At 35.1% G+C, this 18034-nt stretch overlaps 2 protein-coding genes across 4 annotated transcripts in view; both read right to left on the bottom strand.

Moving 5' to 3' along the window:
- Positions 1 to 969: 969 nt before the first annotated feature.
- LOC126720286 (peroxidase 7-like) lies at positions 970 to 2953 on the bottom strand. The gene is made up of 2 exons (XM_050422610.1): positions 2642 to 2953; positions 970 to 1891 (listed from the first exon to the last, which is right to left on the bottom strand). Exons 1-2 carry the CDS (start codon positions 2900 to 2902, stop codon positions 1145 to 1147), a joined length of 1008 nt encoding a protein of 335 aa, XP_050278567.1. The 5' UTR covers positions 2903 to 2953; the 3' UTR covers positions 970 to 1144.
- An 8964-nt stretch (positions 2954 to 11917) lies between these two features.
- LOC126720285 (vesicle-fusing ATPase-like) overlaps positions 11918 to 18034 on the bottom strand; it is a 38182-nt gene continuing 32065 nt past the window's right edge. Inside the window, exons 4-24 of one of the 3 annotated variants that reach the window (XM_050422608.1) lie at positions 16794 to 16887; positions 16639 to 16711; positions 16486 to 16536; positions 16193 to 16321; positions 15958 to 16115; positions 15768 to 15876; positions 15599 to 15698; positions 15456 to 15511; positions 15310 to 15372; positions 15083 to 15165; positions 14888 to 15021; positions 14424 to 14601; positions 14001 to 14138; positions 13856 to 13916; positions 13698 to 13757; positions 13461 to 13519; positions 13281 to 13365; positions 13072 to 13194; positions 12873 to 12932; positions 12688 to 12776; positions 11918 to 12566 (exon numbers count right to left, since the gene is read on the bottom strand). In XM_050422608.1, coding sequence (XP_050278565.1) covers positions 12338 to 12566; positions 12688 to 12776; positions 12873 to 12932; positions 13072 to 13194; positions 13281 to 13365; positions 13461 to 13519; positions 13698 to 13757; positions 13856 to 13916; positions 14001 to 14138; positions 14424 to 14601; positions 14888 to 15021; positions 15083 to 15165; positions 15310 to 15372; positions 15456 to 15511; positions 15599 to 15698; positions 15768 to 15876; positions 15958 to 16115; positions 16193 to 16321; positions 16486 to 16536; positions 16639 to 16711; positions 16794 to 16804 — 2049 coding nt within the window. In that variant the 5' untranslated portion in view covers positions 16805 to 16887 and the 3' untranslated portion in view covers positions 11918 to 12337. Of the gene's footprint in view, positions 12567 to 12687; positions 12777 to 12872; positions 12933 to 13071; positions 13195 to 13280; positions 13366 to 13460; positions 13520 to 13697; positions 13758 to 13855; positions 13917 to 14000; positions 14139 to 14423; positions 14632 to 14887; positions 15022 to 15082; positions 15166 to 15309; positions 15373 to 15455; positions 15512 to 15598; positions 15699 to 15767; positions 15877 to 15957; positions 16116 to 16192; positions 16322 to 16485; positions 16537 to 16638; positions 16712 to 16793; positions 16888 to 18034 lie in introns of all 3 variants that reach the window. The other 2 variants (XM_050422607.1, XM_050422609.1) reach the window with 2 other exon arrangements.

Here is an 18034-nt window from a genome sequence, read left to right as displayed (position 1 = left end):
CATAAATACAATTGAAGTATCATATTCGTTAAAGGGTCATGCTAACGAGTGCCTTTAGAGTATTGGTTAACAATTTATTAAAAAAAAAGTTTTGACACCACTTTTATGAGAAATGAAAAAAGCTGTCAAAACATTAATTGCTTTTTTTCTTTTTTTTTCCTATAAAAACTTTCTTTAAATGAATTATTAATTAATGCTCTAAGGGCATTTGTTAGCATTTCCTTTCATTAAAAAAACTAAAATGACACATTACAATTTGACCTTGATTCAATCTCAAAATTCTTGAATATCTTCTTTTTTTGGTTCTTTTAATGGTTTGAGTTTCAAAATCATGATTAAAACACTAAGGTCCAACAAAGGTAGATAATTCATGTCCATGAAATTAGAGCCATTAGAAAAACAGAATCTATTGTCCATTAACAATTCCTAGATTACCCGGTACCACAACATAATAATATTTTTTAAAGCAATTTATTATTAACATGGCAAGAAGAATGTCAAAAGTTGAAATAGATGCCTAATAAAGATGTTAATAGAGCCCATCAATGGGCTTAGGGTAATCCTATCTTTTAATCCATGCAATTCAAAGGGGCTTCCTACCAACCTATTCACTAATACACATAATATTTTTCCAAACCTCCATTTAGGTACAGTGTAATTTACCCATTTATTTTTTACTATATGAATTGAATCATTTCCATCTCAAAGCAAATAAAGAGGATCTTGATCTAATATTTTATATATAGGTTACAGTTTAAAACTTCTTGAGCATTGGCATCCTCTAGAAGTGAAGAAGAAATAAAAATTATTGTACTTTTTTCCCTTCTCCTTTGCTACATAGAATACTGTAAAAATATCTCACTAAGGAAGTGATTAATAATTCTCATGAGATTATATGCTCAAATAATAATGAAAATCACTCTTTAATGATTCTTAGTAAGAGTAGCATTCTTATAAGAAAGAAAAAGAAAAAAGTAAAGAGTAGCATTGATAACTTTCATAAAACTATATGAAATCTCTCTTTAATAGGGAACCAATCAGATTCTCTAACATTTTGGGACAAACAAGCCAATTGCTTCAAGACTTCAATCCTTCAATTTATTTGAACGCAAAACTGGGAACATAAAATGCTCCACCACACCCTTCAACGACGATTAACATAGTTGCAATTCGCTCTAATTTCACCTTCGTTCCCAGTAAGAACTTGCACGTTTCCAAGGTTTGTCATAGACACTATAAACTGGTTCTGAAATAGAAATGGCTGAGATGCCATTGCTTCTACAAAGGGTAAGGTTCTTTGATCTGAATAGAGTTCTTGATCTGTTGTTAACAACCCTACTTTCCTCTGAAGATTTGTGTAGAAAACAGTGTCAAAAGTCCTTGGAGTTATGACATCAAGGTAAACCAAATCTGTTGAACGCTTACATCTTTTCTTCAACAAGTTCAAGTAGCTGGTATTGAGTGAGGGATCAGGATTTTTGGTTCCATTGAAGTTATAAAGCCTATTTAGAATTGCACCACAGGTACATCTACCAATGGTATGTGCGCCAGAGAGAGTGACTAAGTCGAGTATATTCAAACCTTTGGTTTGGAAGAACTCAATCAAAGCGGTAACGTTTTCATGGCCTTGAGGGACAACTTCTGCTTCTTTGGCTAAAGAAATTCTACCATCTTTACGTCCAAATGGGACTTCCCAGAATGGTCCTCCGGCGAAAACAGTGGCGTCTCTAGCCGCAGCAGTGAGAATGTCAGCGCAAGAGACAGTTCTGGGACATCTCTTCTCAAGTTCTGCCTTAATGTCATCAATCACTTGGAAACCTCTCAAAGTGCTGCTCACATAAGATGACCTCTCGCTCCCTTTGTAGTTCAGCAATATGGATGCATCACATCCCTGCAATTCCCACCCTTTCTTTAATAAGAATTACTTGTACCACATAATGAACTTATTATAAAGATATATGACTAGTTTGATTAGAAGATTAGCTTTGCAGTAAATTAATATCATATATTTGCAAAATTATTATACCTTGCTAAGAAACTTAATTTGCTGTGTTCACAAAAATATGTAAATTAAGTTTAAGCCAAACAAGCATGATGTCATAGATTCATAGATGTGACACGCATTATAATATTATAAGTTAATGAATTAATAATATTGGAGATTATTGTTTTGGATTGCATGTAATTAGGTTGATTTTCAACTTATAACCTCCAAAAGGAATGTCTAAGGAAAAGTTTTACCAATGAAAAATGAGTTCATTGATGTAATCTATAGAAATTTTATCTATAAACTATGTGGGTTTAAGTTTGCAACTTAATTAATTATATATTATTTCTAATCGGTAATATTTTCTCATACTCATTTTACATATTCTTTTATACAATATCTACAAGTGCATGTGCTAAATTATTGATATACACATTTTAAAATATATAATGATGATGTCTACATTTAAAACTTGAAAAGTAGATGAAAATAAATTATGTGAGAAAATTATTACAGTAGTTTTCTATAAAACCATACATTTTCTAGCTAGGTACAATGGTATTTTTCAATCAAATTTCAACAAATAAATAAGACTATAACAAAAGGCCAATCAATGAACATGCCATAACTCCATATATATATATACACACTTACCCGAACAGCACAATCGTGGAAGTGTAAACGAATGAGACTAGCAGCCAAGGTGAAATCCCTCTGAATCCAAGCTCCCACTTTTTGCTGAATGATGCCCTCAGCATCTGGACATTTGTTAAGGTAGTAAGTCAAAGACAGATAATTTGCAGGATTTTGAGGAACGACCACCCTTTTAGCTGTCGCATTTACAGGTTGAATGGCCAAAAACTCCAAATGAAAAAGGAGGACAAAGATAGCCAAATAGCAACACTTCTTCATCATGTTTTCTTTGAGTTTCTATCACTAGCCCAAGACTTGTAAGAAAGATGTGCGAGTTTGTGCTTCACGTCTTTCTCTCATTTTATAGCTCTTCATTATATAATTGAGGCTTTTGAGTTTGTGTATAAAAACGTGAGAAGCACCACTCTCCACACAAAAGGTTGACATGCAAACATGTAGATTTTGGAAAATAATTCTCAAGTCAAAGAATAATACCATTTTTAATTTCTTTGTGTTTGAGGTATCTCTCACCTAATAGAGAATTTTGAGTTTTATTTTAGTGGTGAAGAACCCACAAGTGGGGATAGCAATTTTGCCCCGCTTCACCTCGTGCGGGTTTTTCTCGCCCCGCAAAGGTGATGGGGCAAGATTTTAGCCCTGCACCACGGGGCGGGGCAGGGATGGGTTTAGAATTTTTAAACCCACCCTGCCCCGCCCCGCCCCCGTTGCTAAGGGTTATAATTGTAAATTTTTCATATCCTAAAACCCTATTATTTAAATAACATATCAATATTAGCTTATTTTATTCTACTAAATGTGGTTCTCTACCTTTATTTTGTTATGTGTTATACTATGAGGTTTTTTTTTTTTTTTGGGTGATTGTCCTGTTAAACACTTGGATATATTATTCAAAATTTTTTTTTTTCTAAAAATTGATTTGATTTGATGAGATAAATTTAGTTGTAATTTCAAGTATATTTTTATTAATGAAATATGTTTCATTAAAAAAATTATACTAATTGTAGGGCAAATTAACAAAAGTAGAGTTTTACGGAGTGGGGCGGGGTTTCGCAAGGTCCCAAGGGGCGGGGATAGGGTGAGAAAGTTTTCCCCGTCATGCGGGACAGGGCGGGGATGAAGTGAGACAAAACCATGCAGGGCGGGGACGAAGATCCCATCCTTCGACCTCGCCCTGTCCCATTGCCATCCCTACCCACAAGAGGCTGAAGCCCGCTATCTCGACCAACTGTCAAGTGATCAACAATATTAAATTAATATTTCCCATTAATTTTGTAATTGCAAACTTATCATCTACAACTCTTTATACACAAATTTTCAGTCTTTGTTCATTATTTATCATTGTTTGCCCCTAAAATGATGCCATGTGGTAACTTCGCAAAGAATAAAATAAGTGACACATAGCTTAATATTATAGGCGAAATAAATAATTTGCAACTCTCTTTCTCTCTATATATATGTGTGTGTGTGTAATTTTGTTCAACTTAGAGCAACCGCATCAGCTCATGCAAACTTTTCGTCTATTTTGCACAAAAAACTAAATTTTCTATTTTACACACCAATTTTTATAAAACACCCGCATCAGTCTATCTATTCTATACATCTATTCAATAAAATATTCATTCTTTTACAATTTTTTTATTATTTCCTCACTCACTACCCTTTTCTCTCACATATACAACACTACCAAAAAATACTAAAATATTAAATGCACGAGCTACAGTAACCGTGCATATATGCATGGTTACTGTAGCACTTGTATATTTATGCACAATTTTACATCCATTGATGTAGGTGTTTTTTTGCTCAAAATGTGTAAAATGGATTACTTCTTCTCTTGGCAACCATATTTAGATCATAATCCATGTTAATTTAACTTCCCCACACCAATGACTAAAAGTTAAACAAAATAACATGACGAAGGGAAAAGAATTGAAATGGAAGTTTCAAACCCACACTAAGAGAAACTGGTATTCATAATTCTCAAGGAAATGAAGCCTTTGAAGAGCAAACAAAGCGCAAGTAAGGGAAAGAAATAAAATAAGGAAAAATTGTCCTTATGAAGTTAGGATTGTAGTAGAAAATAACCAAAACAAGGAGAGAGAGAGAGAGAGTATATCGCCAAATAAAAGTCCACTACTTGTGCAGCCAAGTTGCCAAAAGAAAATTCCAGTTCCTGTCAACATGTCATTAGTGAGACTTTTAACATGCACTCAAAGTTGCAAAACAACAAATAGAAGACCTCTTCACTACAAGAGGAACCCATACTTCCCTGGAATTAAAGCAACCATGTTTATAACATGCAACTCTTATCTTATACAACTGTCCAAAGAAGATAAATCACAACACTAAAAAAAATTAATAGATTAACTTTTAAAAGTTGTGATAAGTTATTTCTATAACCAAACGAAGCAGGAATAGTGTATTATTTATTCAATCCATATACCATGTGAAATTTGAAAAGTTAAAAGTACCTTTTTGCTTAAATTCACAAGAATTTAAATTAGCATTACAACTTATCGGTAGCACATAAGGTTTAAAGATTTCTACTCTAATGTCAAGCAATTTAAGTAAAATTGACCTTGTTTCAAGTTCATCATCTTCCCATGTTCTACACTTCACTTTTAAAAAATATATATAATGATATAGAAATTTGAAAACACTGTTGGCATAAGGCATTGCAAAATTTTCACCAAGCTAAAGCGCAAAAAGCATAAACATTTCTCTTGTTTATCTATAAGCATCAATCTCAAATCTTAACTGCCTTTGTTCTTGTCATGCTCCCATACATTGTTGATGTTGACGTCTGATACACAAAAACTAAATATACAAAAGCATATTTACAGTCTGTTAGGACATATGTGAAAATTGTTAGAGACGTATGTTATGTAAATTGGCCAATCCTCTAACAAAACGCAATTTATTTGTAATTTGGTAGATTTAGGATGTATTTAGTACTTCAAGAAACAAGTGTTCAAGTTTAATATTGAAGTCATGCAAGTTTGTCCAAGAAATAAGTGAAGAAGTGCTCTTACTTAAAGCTCAACAAATATCTCGATAGAAGCCTATCTATCGAGGTTTAATGTCAAAGCTCGACAAAAGCTATATCTGTCGAGAATTATGAAATTAGAATTTCCAGATCTGATTTCATGCATATCCATGTGTATTTGTATAGGGTTTCTTTTCTCATAACCTTAGACATATATCAGCATTATTTTAAGGGCCGTCATAGGTGATGCAACTTGATGCAAAGTCATTGTGCATGCAAATTGTGACCAGAGTCAAATTGTGACTGGAGTCAGAATTTGCCTTAGTTCATCATATTCTCTCTAGAAGCTACTGCGTTTTTGCGCCAAGGGTTTTGTGACCAAGGAGCTTCCTAATCTTCATTGTTGGATAAACTAAAGAATTTTGCAACCAACATCTTCCTCAAGTTGGTATGTTAGTTATGTATTGGGATCCGTGCATCATTGGTTAGTTAAGTACTGGGATTCGTGCATTGAATGAAAAGATTGCTGCTACATCACAAGTCCAATTGGGTATTGAGGTAAGGATTCAACTGTAGGTTGGTATTAGGTACTAGGATTCCTTTTATTTGTAACCGTTTGTTTTGCTAATAATATATTCTCGGGAGTGGTGACCTTAAATTCATTTGGTGGAGTTTTGCCTCGATGGTTTTCTCCATTCGTAAACAAATCACCTGTGTCAAATTTATTTTCTGCTGCATTTAACTTAGTTGGTGATTTGTTTGTGCTACCATGCTTATTGCATGTAATTGAATTTAATTAATTCACTTGGATAATTAATTGATTAATTTACTAAAGAGGTCAATACATTCTTAACCTATCGCAGTCATCCAATCCAATATCATTGAATACCTACCACTCTTCCCCTTTCCTCAAGAAAATAAAAATTTAACTGGTAATAGCAATTCCTTTAATATCTTTAATCAAAACCTTGCCTTTGGTTTCCGCCATATTGTTCATTTTGTAAAATTGCTTATTGCCTCCATAAACCATAGCTAAACTTTTCTCTGCCCCTACAGATTTTGCTGGGGAAGACCAAATTTCACTTGGCTGCTTATAGTAATTCAAATTAATATTAGCCTAATGCTCTAGTCCTCATAATAAGAATCAGCAACATTCTAGAGATACCATTACTATGGCCTCTTGATAAGGATTTCTGTTCACCAAAGATTAGTTTTCTAGTTCTCAATTTGTTCAACTTATCTACTACAAAAATAAAAAATTACATGGTAATGGTAATTCAAATTCATATTAGCCTAATGTTCTAGTCCTCATAATGAGAATCAGCAAGATTCTAGAGATACCATTAATATGGTTTTTATTCATTTTTGTGTAAAAAAGAGGAACCAAACTTGACCTCTTGTTTAAAAAGGGTTTTGAAAGTGGTATTGGTAGAGGTTTTTTTGAAAAGGTGTCCTATTGGAAGGCCTTTTGCTAAAAAGAAATTCAAAATAAAGTTGCTTTTTATTCCTTGAAAAGTCCAATTTTAGGAAAAAGTAGATGGTCATTGGAACCATTTTTTTTTTTAATCTTTTGGAAAACACACTTTTAGAGGTCTGTTTACCCAAGCTTCTCATTATATGGTAATCTAGGGTTCATAGTGCTAACTAAAGAGTTAGCACCCTTGAACCCTTATTCCCTTGAGAATGAAAATAAGGAAAGATAAAAAGGACTTAGGTAAAAGGCATAAATTAAAAGCAAGCAAGAACATAATTTAAAAGACTTAAATGTAAAGGAATTTAAAAGCAAAGACATAATTTAAAGACTTGAATGTAAAACAATTTATAACAGAAATATTTAAAGACTTGAATGTAAAGCAATTTATAAGACCATAATTCAAAGACTTGAATTTAAAGCAATTTATAAGAGCATACTGTAAAAGAGTTGTATTTAAAAAAAAAAATTAGGTTTATTTAAGAAAAATCCATCTATGGTAAATCTTTATTTTCCCACTAAGGTTGGCCGTGTTCAAGGCTATTCCTCCACAGGCCTTATCGTTGGGAAGATGAATATTTATCAAAGATGTTGAGGTTTTTTCTCTGTTCAAATTCAAGAGATTTAAAGAGAGAAGACAACAAAGAAAAAATGGTAGAAAACATTTGTTAACAAGTATATAGTGCTTTAAAGGGTAAAGAGCGTACACAAAACAAGTATGGAGAAATAAAACAAGATATAGAAACAATAAAGAAATAAAAGAACACAAATAAAAAAACATTATATATATATATATATAAATAGTGTTTACAACACAAAAAATGGAGGATGGTGTAGCTATGGAAGAAGCTACACCATCTCACCTTTACAAAAGGGCTTTAGAAGCTCACCTAAGGGTTCTTGGAGGTGTGAAAATGGAGGAAAAAGGGGCTGGAGTTTCTGTTTGGGAGGGGTTTTCTAAGGGATAAAGAAAGAGAAAGTAGATCTGGAAAAATTCCTAAAGAGAGAGAGAGAGAGAGAGAGAGAGAGAGAGAGAGAGAGAGAAGACTTTTTAGGATTTTTGTGCATTCTTGTTAGTGATTGTCCAAGAGGGAGTGGGGGTATATTTATAGGGATTGGGAGACGTTTTGGGAACATCTCACCCCAGCCTCCCATTGCAAATGGTGATTGGGGTGAGATGTCTCCGAAACATCTCATCAATTTTGCCTTCTTGCCCACTCAAATTCGGTTCTCGGCTTTTTCCTCTTTTTGATCCTGTTTTTGGGCTGCTTTTTGGAAGTCTTCAAGAGCTCTGATTTCTTCAAAATTGGTGTCCTTGGAAATCTCTGGATGTCTAGTTTCCATAGGCTCTAACCTCATATGATTTGGAGCTACGGTTTTCAAGACATCGTATATGAAACGGAGGTGATGAAGTGTAGGAAATTTAATAACACTTAAAAAAAAAAAAATCATTTCTCCCAATCCAAAGAAGATATCGTTGGTCACTTTTTATGGAAGGTAGCTAATTCATCATACTTTAATATGGTCTAGGCAGATTGCACTAGCTGTGGCTGGATCGATACATTTTATTGCACAAAAATGCCCCAAAAACTGTCGTTTCAAAGGGAATTTTATAATCTTTAAGATGGTTTAAAATTTACCTTGATTAGATGGTTGGATCAAAGGTCTATAATTTGACCACTCCCTGTTAAGGTTTGGTTAGCGTTGGTCAAATTTTTCCTAAAATGGTAAGTTTGGGATTTTGAAATATTGGATGGTTTCTTTTGATGCATGATCAAGATAAACATAATTTTTTCATGTATTTCCCTATTTGTTTTTAGTTTTGAAAACACAATTCTTGCTTTCAAGGGCTTGAACCAGTATTTCAACACGCTTACTAAGATCGAAAAAAATACTGTATCAACAGTACTGAGGCTGAGTATTGTGCCCTTGCTGACACTACTACCGAGCTTAGGGATGGCAATTATAGCCCAACCCATGGATACCTGGCCCGGCCTGACCCTAATGGGTCGGATTTTACCTGGTTAGATAAAGAATAGGGTCGGGTTTGGGTTTTGAAAAAAAAACTCGAAGCGGGTCCGGGTTTTTGATACAACCCGGCCCGGACTCGGACCCGACCCGACCCGGTTACAAGATAATACAATTACAAAAAAAACCCTCCTATATATATGCTTATAAACCCTAATCTAATCCTCTCTCATTTCACAACAACTCACCAGCCGCCTCTCTCCTCTCCCACTCTCACTCACTCTTACTCTCAATCTCACCACTGGCCCAAGATGTCACCGCTGGTCCAAGCTCTGTCACCGCTCTCCCTCAAGCGACCTCGCCGACAAGCACATCAAGCGATCAAGCACCTCTCTTCACCTCGCCGGACCCTCATCTTTCTCACATCGTTGTGAACTCAAGTTGCTGCACTGAAAATCGTTTTTTTTTGTTCAAAGAATCAAATTTGTACTTTCTAGTTTAAGTGCTATTTTTGTTGAATAGGATTGGCTTGTTTGATTTGATTTTGTAGGGTCTTCTTGTTAGGACCTAGGGATTATATGTTAATTCTTGTTTTTACTTTTGATGTGGGAAAAATTTGTAATGAAAATCAGTTTCCCCTACTGTTTGGTTGTTGAGAAAATCAATATCAGGTAAACAATAAATTTTTTTTTTTTTGATTGGGCAATGGATCTGTTCAAATCTGGATTTTTTGATTTTCTTGATTGGACAAAGGGATCTGTTCAGACCTAGGGATTTTCTTGATTGGACAAAGGGTTTCAGATCTATACAGATCTGGATTTTCTTGAGTTTCCCCTACTGTTTGGTTGCTGAGAAAATCAGTATCAGGCAAACAAATTTTTTTTTTTGATTGGGCAACGGAATAGGCCCTAAAGTGGCATGGCCCAACGGGGCCTGGCGGGGCGGGTCTGGGTCCCGAAAAAAAATCCGATTAATAATCATGCCGGGTCTGGGTCGCGGGTCCTAACCTGCGGGTCGGGCCCGGGTATAAAGAAACCCAGCCCGAATCCGACCCGTTGCCATTCCTAACCGAGCTTATCTAACTCTTGGCTAACATGGATGCTCCATAGCCCATTGGAACTCCTTTTTATTGTGATAATTGCAATGCTATTCACATTGCTTGTAATGATGTCTTCTATAAACACACCAAGCACATTGAAATCAACTGCCACATCACTCATCAGCATATCAAGAAAGGCAATCTCCAGTTGTACTCCAGTTCCTCCATTGACCTATCGCTAATATCTTAATGAAGACTCACCCACCTGGTCATTTTGAAGATCTTATATCCAAACTCCAATTGGCTTCCTCCTTGTCACCTTGAGTTGTTTGAGGGGAAATGTTAGTATATACATTAGTTTAGTCCACTAGCTTAGGCCTAATATACTGCACTTATAGTACACTCATTTCTTGTACTTCAACTATAACAGTGCTCTAAGAAGCACGAAGGGATAGGGGGAAATGGGGCAATTTTGGCTTGCCACCAACAGCCCCTTTAACATGTCTCAAGAATAATTAATCAAAAAACAATAACCCTAATAGCTAGGAATAGAAAAAAATTGTTAGAAATTTACACAAATACGCTTTTGAAATCATAAAAAGGGAAATTTTTGGCTTGCCACCAACAGTCCCATTTACAACAAATTTCTCAAGAATAATTCATCAAAAATCAACCCAAACAGTTAGAGAAGTTCAATCTCTGATACCAATTGTTAAAAATTTACACAAATATACTTTTTGAAATCATAGCATGTTAGGATGTTATTGTGAAGAAGACACATACCTCCATGAGTTTGATGATGAGTTCTCATGGAAATCTTGGTAAGGAAGCTTGATTTGTCCAACAGTGGTGATTGCAAAAAGATAGATGCGCATGTCTAGTAGGAGGAAAAGCTACCCCCTACCATAAACACCCGGTGAAGAGAGTGATTGTAGATAGCAAATTAATGGGCCAATTGCTATTTATAGAGGGTGAAAGTAGGAGGTGATTTGCAAGCTAGCATTAGTGAGGGAAAGAATATAATAAGTTGACATGCGTTAGAACAATACTACAAACTAGCATCTCGAGTTTTAAAGGCTTGATTTCCATCTAAATATCAAGTCTTAGAGACTTGAGTTCCACTTGCTGATCTGAGATTTTTTTGTCACATAGATCTCAAGTCTTATAGACTTGAGTTTGTAAAAAGTAAATCCGAGTCCATAGGACTTTGAGTTCTATAGTGGAACAAATCAAATCAGATTAGAACAGAGGAACACATTAGGAAGGAAGAAGAAGAAGAAGAAGAAGAAGAAGAGGAGAGGAAGAAGAACAGAGGACCAGATTAGGCAGGAAAAAGAAGAATCAGATTTGGAAGGAAGAAGAAGAAAGAGATTTGTTCATGGAATGTGGAGAATGAGAACTCGAATTTTAAATACTCGATTTCCACGTGGATTTTTTTCAACATCAGATTTCCATCACATGCAATTCAAGTTTTAGAAACTCGAGTTTTAGAGTCTCGAGATGCTAGTTTGCTACATAGTTTTGCAAACATGACAACTAATTAAAATATTTCAAAAATAATGTTAAATGCAACAAAAAAATATATATATATATCGTGAAAGTGGGGGCTTCCTCTTGTGTTTAAAATATTGGTCCATCCTATTATAGGTCAAAAAACAAATATAAAAAATAGTAGCCTACATTCACATAAAATGACAATGCCAGTCCACAAAAAATAAGTGGTAAAATACAACCGGGGGGTGGGGGTTCAATTTTTTGTAGAGTTTATAATCCATAAAGTGCGTGAGAATTATAAATATAAAAACATCAGAGTATCCTTCAATGCATAATAACACCAAGAGCGTGCAAACAAGCAGTATAAGAAACACGCATCTACAAGATGATAAGCAGTACGTGATGAGAAAAGATAAACATGTCAAAATACATGACAAAATATTGATACACACCCAAAATGGAAATACATGCCCAGAAATAATAATACATGTCTGGAAGTACTGAAAATATACTGCAAAGAAAACGAACTGCCAAGAGGAAGATCACTTCTAGGGAATATTAGGCAACCCAGGGATCCCTGTTCAATCTCCTCTCTGAACTGGACCTTTGCATCCACATCTAAAAATGTAGGCACCTCCGGGGCGCCCCTCGTAATGTGAAGAAGAGGGCTGACTCGGAAGCATAGGTGGCTGGACATGAGTGGTAGCAGCCTCAGGAGGGATCCCTTGATAAGAACTCCTAATTAACGTCCCTAGTAGGTAATTCAATCTGGAACTGGAGGTTAAAAATCTGAGAATGGAGCTCCCTTGTCTGCTGATCATGAAGGTGAGAAAGTTGAGAAATCCTGGAATCAAGCTCAGACTGCCAATAAGTTTCTCTCTCTGTCACTCGAGCCTGTGCCTGGGTCAACTCAGTCTGTACTCTGGCTAATTCGGCTTGTGCTTGAGCTAACTTTCCATCGCTCATACTAGAAATAATTGGTTGTATATACTAGTTATATGATATCATGCAAGATTGTATGGTATCAACTTGCTAAATTCTGTTAGTGTTGATATTTTAAAAAGAGAAATTCCAATGTGTTTACTTACTTGATGCAACGCAAATACTCCAAAAGGTCCCCCCCAGCGATCCCATTGCGCGTAAGATCAATCAACAAATGCAATTCTTTGAGGGAAATCTGTAATAAAAGATTAAAGAATAATGGAACATTATCAAGTAGTGGTAAGTTAACTAATGTAGTACACTAGAAGATAATTCATTATAAGCTACTAACTTTCTTCGACACTGCTGCTTTAATTACTTCCTTATTGCAAATATTTGAGCGTTGTAGGATCTGAAAAAATGACATGTAGAAGCTAACGATAAATTATACAATAATGAGAATATTGAAATCAAATTTTAAATAATTATGTATAACATAGTTGTTTCTTGACATCGTGTGAACTCACATGATGGTGATTGTAAAAACCTACCTTTATAAAATCATCACCTTTCAATGGTGGAATTTCTACTTGGAAGACAAAAAGCTCAGAGATTCCGATTTGCTCCAATATATCCTTTTCACTTGTGGTTCCTAACACAAGAACTTTTATCCCCTAAATATGAAATAGAGAAAGATTAAAATTAAGTTAAACTTCCTATTCAAATACAAAATATATTTCTAGCTAATAAGAGGTGATACCTTTGTATCATGCTTTCTAAGTAGACCCTTTAAGGTTTCGGAAAATTCTTTTAGATATTGTCCAACCTCGGTATATCCAACCAATCTAACATTAACAATTGACTTAGGTAAGCAAACGATGGTAGTAGGGGTAAGAAATTGATAGCGAAGTATCAGAAAGTTTCAAATATATAAAATCACCTCTCAATATCATCAAGGATGATAAGGCTTGAATCGAATTTCAAAGAATCCTCAAAAATCTTTTAGCACTCGCAAACAACAAGATTTGTTAGAGGAGGCAACTAAATGTTTGTTAATCTAGATCAATAAATCTTCCTAATCAAAATTTATTCTATCGAATTGTAGAAATGGTATAAAAAGAAAATAAAACACAAAAAACATATGATTATCTTTGACTAGATATTGTTAGTAACAGACCTCCACAAGTTTCTGGGATTTTTCTTTTTCAGAGAAATCAATCATTGATTCTGGTTGAACCTGCATTTGCAAATAAATCGAGATGAATGAAATTATAACATTGTGGTTACATTAATGAAATATTATGTTCATGGTTCCGCATATATCAATAGACATACCATATCCACATGTTTAAAATATTGTTTTTGGACAATGTGTGCAGCCAAAGTTGTTTTTCCACTGTTGAAAATGATAAAACACATAAAATTAGGAATATACTTGTAAATAAAAAATTTACTTATTATTTATTACAAAGATAATTACCACCCGTTTGGTCCTGCCAAAAGGCAGGTAAAAAAGTGATGGGATTTACAACACAAAAGTTGATTTGCAATTTGATCAACTCTTTTGAAAGCTGTGAAAACAGGATCAACATGGGAGATGTCCAAGAGGGCATTTACCCTGCAACATTTGTTCAAGTAAGAAAAAGAACCATCAGATTTTTGTCCTCATTACGAGTACTCAAATTTAAAGGACTAAAGCAAACTCTTGCCAGTTTATTCTACTTTACAAAGAACAAATCTTAATAATCAAATTGTATCATAAAAGAAATGCAAAAAAGAGGAAGCAACTACATTTCCCAGGAATTAATACTTGACAGAGGTTGCATGTCGCAATTGTAAAATATCCTTGGCTATATCCTAATTCGAACATGTATAAATAATAATATTAACAAAAGTGATCCACCTGTGATTGTCTAGTTTGTCAACAATTGCTGAGTTTTTGGTTGCATGTCGTTCTTCAATTCCATCCTTGAAATCATTTAGACTTACTTTGATCCTTTCTTTATCAATTGGCCCAAGAGTGCTTTCCATGGTTCGATAAATAGCATTTGACAACGCAAATCTTGCGAGACCAGCAAGGTCTGCTCCAGTCCAATTTGGAGTCAAACGAGCTGCTCTTGTGCAGATTACATCAACACATATAATCGCAGCCACAAAAAGAAAAACATTGCAAAACAAGTCACAGATTCTAGCAAGTATCTTCAATGCCATAAAGAAAGCAAGACATAAACATATACGCAATTAATTTCAATTAGCATATTGGATTTGAAAACCACAATAATTAAAACTATTAACACATATGCAAATATATACAAACTGTTAGCCATTTACAATATTATAAAGAATGAAGCGAGATAGACAATTTACCTATCTCTTCAAGGTTAATGGCTGGCTCAAGTAAAGAGGTTTCTACTAAACTTTGGGTGTGAATCTTCAGTATCTCAAGACGCCCTCTTTCATCAGGAACGCCTACCTCAAGAAGAAGCTCCAATCGGCCCGGTCTATAATTGGAACACGGGTAAGCGGGTGCAACAAAGAAAGAGAGAGGAAGAGAGGAAATACCTCAAGAGAGCTCTATCTATAAGGTCCAACCGATTTGTTGTTCCAATAATGAAGATGTTGTTCATACTAGAAAAACCATCAATCTGAAACACAACTTATGAGTTCCATATTGGACAGACATTTAAAAATAAATAAATAAATAAATAAGAAAATCCTCAAAATTCTTCTATTGGTTCAATCAATTTCATATGATATGTTTCTAGATATAATGAATAGTATTCACTCACCATTGTCAGTAATTGACTCACAATGCCATCCTGCACTTCTGAGTGGGTGGATTGACCTCTTCTCTACATAAAACAATGCAATTCCTAACATTAAATCAAGTTATGTCAAACCAACAAATGAATGGTTAAATTCTTAATTCTTTTACCCTTGCTATTGAATCAAATTCATCAATGACGATTATATGGAGAGGACTTTCATCTCCTGAAAAAGAAAGGGAAAAGAGATGATAGTTAATATTCTGACATAATGTAATGTGAACTTAACTCGAATGTATTATATATTCTTTACCATAAAGCCCGTGGTCTCTTATTGCTTCAGAGAAAAGTCTTCTCACATTTTGCTCGCTCTCACCCACCCACCTGACTAATAGCTCAGGACCTTTTACAACCTGCAACACGTCACATTATAGTGGCTATATTTTAACCTATGTTTGTATGTGGGACAGGGTAAGAGAGACCTTTAGTTTCACTGCACCCAATAGGTCAACAAGTTTTCTCATAAGTAGGGTCTTTCCCGTCCCAGGTGGACCGTGTAATACCATTCCTTTTACATGGCTGATGTTTAAGCTGAGAATGAAAATCCCATTTAGATTCATTAGATAGCTACTGGAAAGTTCACTCAAGGCATAAAAGCTACTAGTATGTTACCTTTTGCAAAGTACTGGGTCAAGAAATCTACTGGCAAAAGCTTTTTGAATTATGGACCGAAATGTCGGTCCTATGCCACCAATGCCCAGTGACACTAACATCTTCTCAATATTTTCCATCTGAATTTCTTTGTCAAACACTTTAGGAGACCTGATAACCTAAAAGATGGAGAGATTTTTATTTGTAATTACTACTTATAAGAGATTATAAAAAAGATCCAAGTTATTATACTTACAATATTTGTTTTGCTAGTTATTCTGCCCAGTTCATTATAGCATTGATTAGCCTGTCCCAGCAATCTTATGCGAGTAATTTTAAAATAAGCGTCGATTTGAAATGACACATTCTGGCCATTATTCATTATCTAAGAGAGAAAATAACAATGAGTGACAATGAGCGTATAATATGTGCCATATGAGATCGGGATTTAAATGAAAAAATAAAAAATAAAAACAAACAAATAACAAACATAAGATAAGTCTCACATTAGCATCATGCATGCAACATTTTAGGTAGAGACACACATACTTGTTTCTTAAACCTCTTGCTCAGTTCAAGCTGCAATGCAGTGTATTCAAGCTACAAATTATAAAAATCTTGTTAGCACTATATATGGACATATAAATATAATATAATATAATATTTTTTTCTTTAAAAAAAAAAAAAAAAAAAATCTAATACCTTAACACTCTTGTTCAATTTATAAACTACCACCTCCAGTTCTTCCATGTCTAGTTCATTTTTGGGCTCAAATCTAGAAAGGAAACATTCATCAGAAGGTAAGATGAAGAATTAAAATTGATATATTTACACGTGGAAGAGAAAATGATACTCACAATTTGACCATCACGAACTCTCCCACTGATATATTGGCAAACTTGCGTTCATTTCATCCAAGGCTATTATCCCCTCTTTCAGAGTATTGTCCTCAGTATTATCTAATTAAGGAATGAACTTATACTCCATATGTTCTTAATATGATACCCATCCAATTTTTTTGTTTTTTTCTAGGGCACCAAAGGTAATGAAATGAGGCTCGGAAGGGAAGGTAACAGGATGTTGTAGGCGAATACGAGCAATGGCAGAGGAAAAGATCAGCTGATCATGACGAGCTGGATCATGATAGTTCTTAATAAATGAGATGGATCATGTGAGACAGAAAGTCAATAGAGTGACCTTTCAGAAGAGAAAAATGGAAACGAGCACAAAGCTCAATGGTGGTGTTATAGTGAGACATCGGAGTGAGAACGTAGGTCATGATCATTGTAAGGACCAAATTTGGGTTCCTAGCCCAACACGTGGATGGACTTAGGCCCAATAAGCCCAAAACAAAGAATTTGTAGAGAATGGATTAGAAAACTAGGCTTGAGTTGATCGAACAACGAGTTAGATGGGTTTGATGACAAAAAGATGAAAATAGACAACTGTAATATGAAGAAAAAACGTCTTCGGCGAAGTCCAAGGACCCTGGTTCTTATTTATAGCTCCTAGGTAATCTTACAAGTTTGATTGCAGATTGATACAATGTTTCTTTCTTGAATTTTCCGATCCCCCCTATCTTACTGCCTCCTTCCTCTTTTATACTACCTTTCTTTTTCATACCCACCCTCCATGTGCTTGCCAGATGGTCGGTGTGGATACTTGTCCCATCAGTACTCCCGATAAGTCTTCATGTAGTAGCTGTAAGGCTGAAATACACTGTTCAGGTATCACTTCTTCATTAATGCGGCCAGCGAGTTAGTTGCAGTGCATTTAATGTGGAGGTAACAGCTTTCTCTCTAGATATTTTAGGGCTCCTCCTTATCTGATATCTCCGCAATGCTTGTCTGCTGTCAAACCATCTTCCAGGACCTCGGCTTAGTCTGGTCGAGGACGTTTTCATCTTCGGCACACTCTCTGGAGCTATTACGACCAAATCCTACCTTTCTATTTTTCAACAGTCTTGTCTGACGAAGGCCTCTTCTCCTCGGGCGAGTCCTTGACCTCGGCTTGGGCCACAGGCCCAACAGACGGGTAGATAATAAACCTCAGGGCCTAAGGACCCTATATTCATGTTGAGGAGAAGTGCATCCCTTGC

Source organism: Quercus robur, chromosome 4 (assembly GCF_932294415.1).
Source record: "Quercus robur chromosome 4, dhQueRobu3.1, whole genome shotgun sequence".
NCBI classification, from domain to species: Eukaryota; Viridiplantae; Streptophyta; class Magnoliopsida; order Fagales; family Fagaceae; genus Quercus; species Quercus robur.
This window is presented reverse-complemented; position numbering and strand designations above follow the sequence as displayed.

Excerpts from the sequence above, each read along its gene's own strand:
- LOC126720286 (XM_050422610.1), bottom strand. The coding sequence starts at position 2,902 with ATGATGAAGAAGTGTTGCTATTTGGCTATCTTTGTCCTCCTTTTTCAT. Across the intron at positions 1,892-2,641 it reads TCCACGATTGTGCTGTTCGG|GGATGTGATGCATCCATATT; the intron begins GTAAGTGTGTAT and ends TGGGAATTGCAG.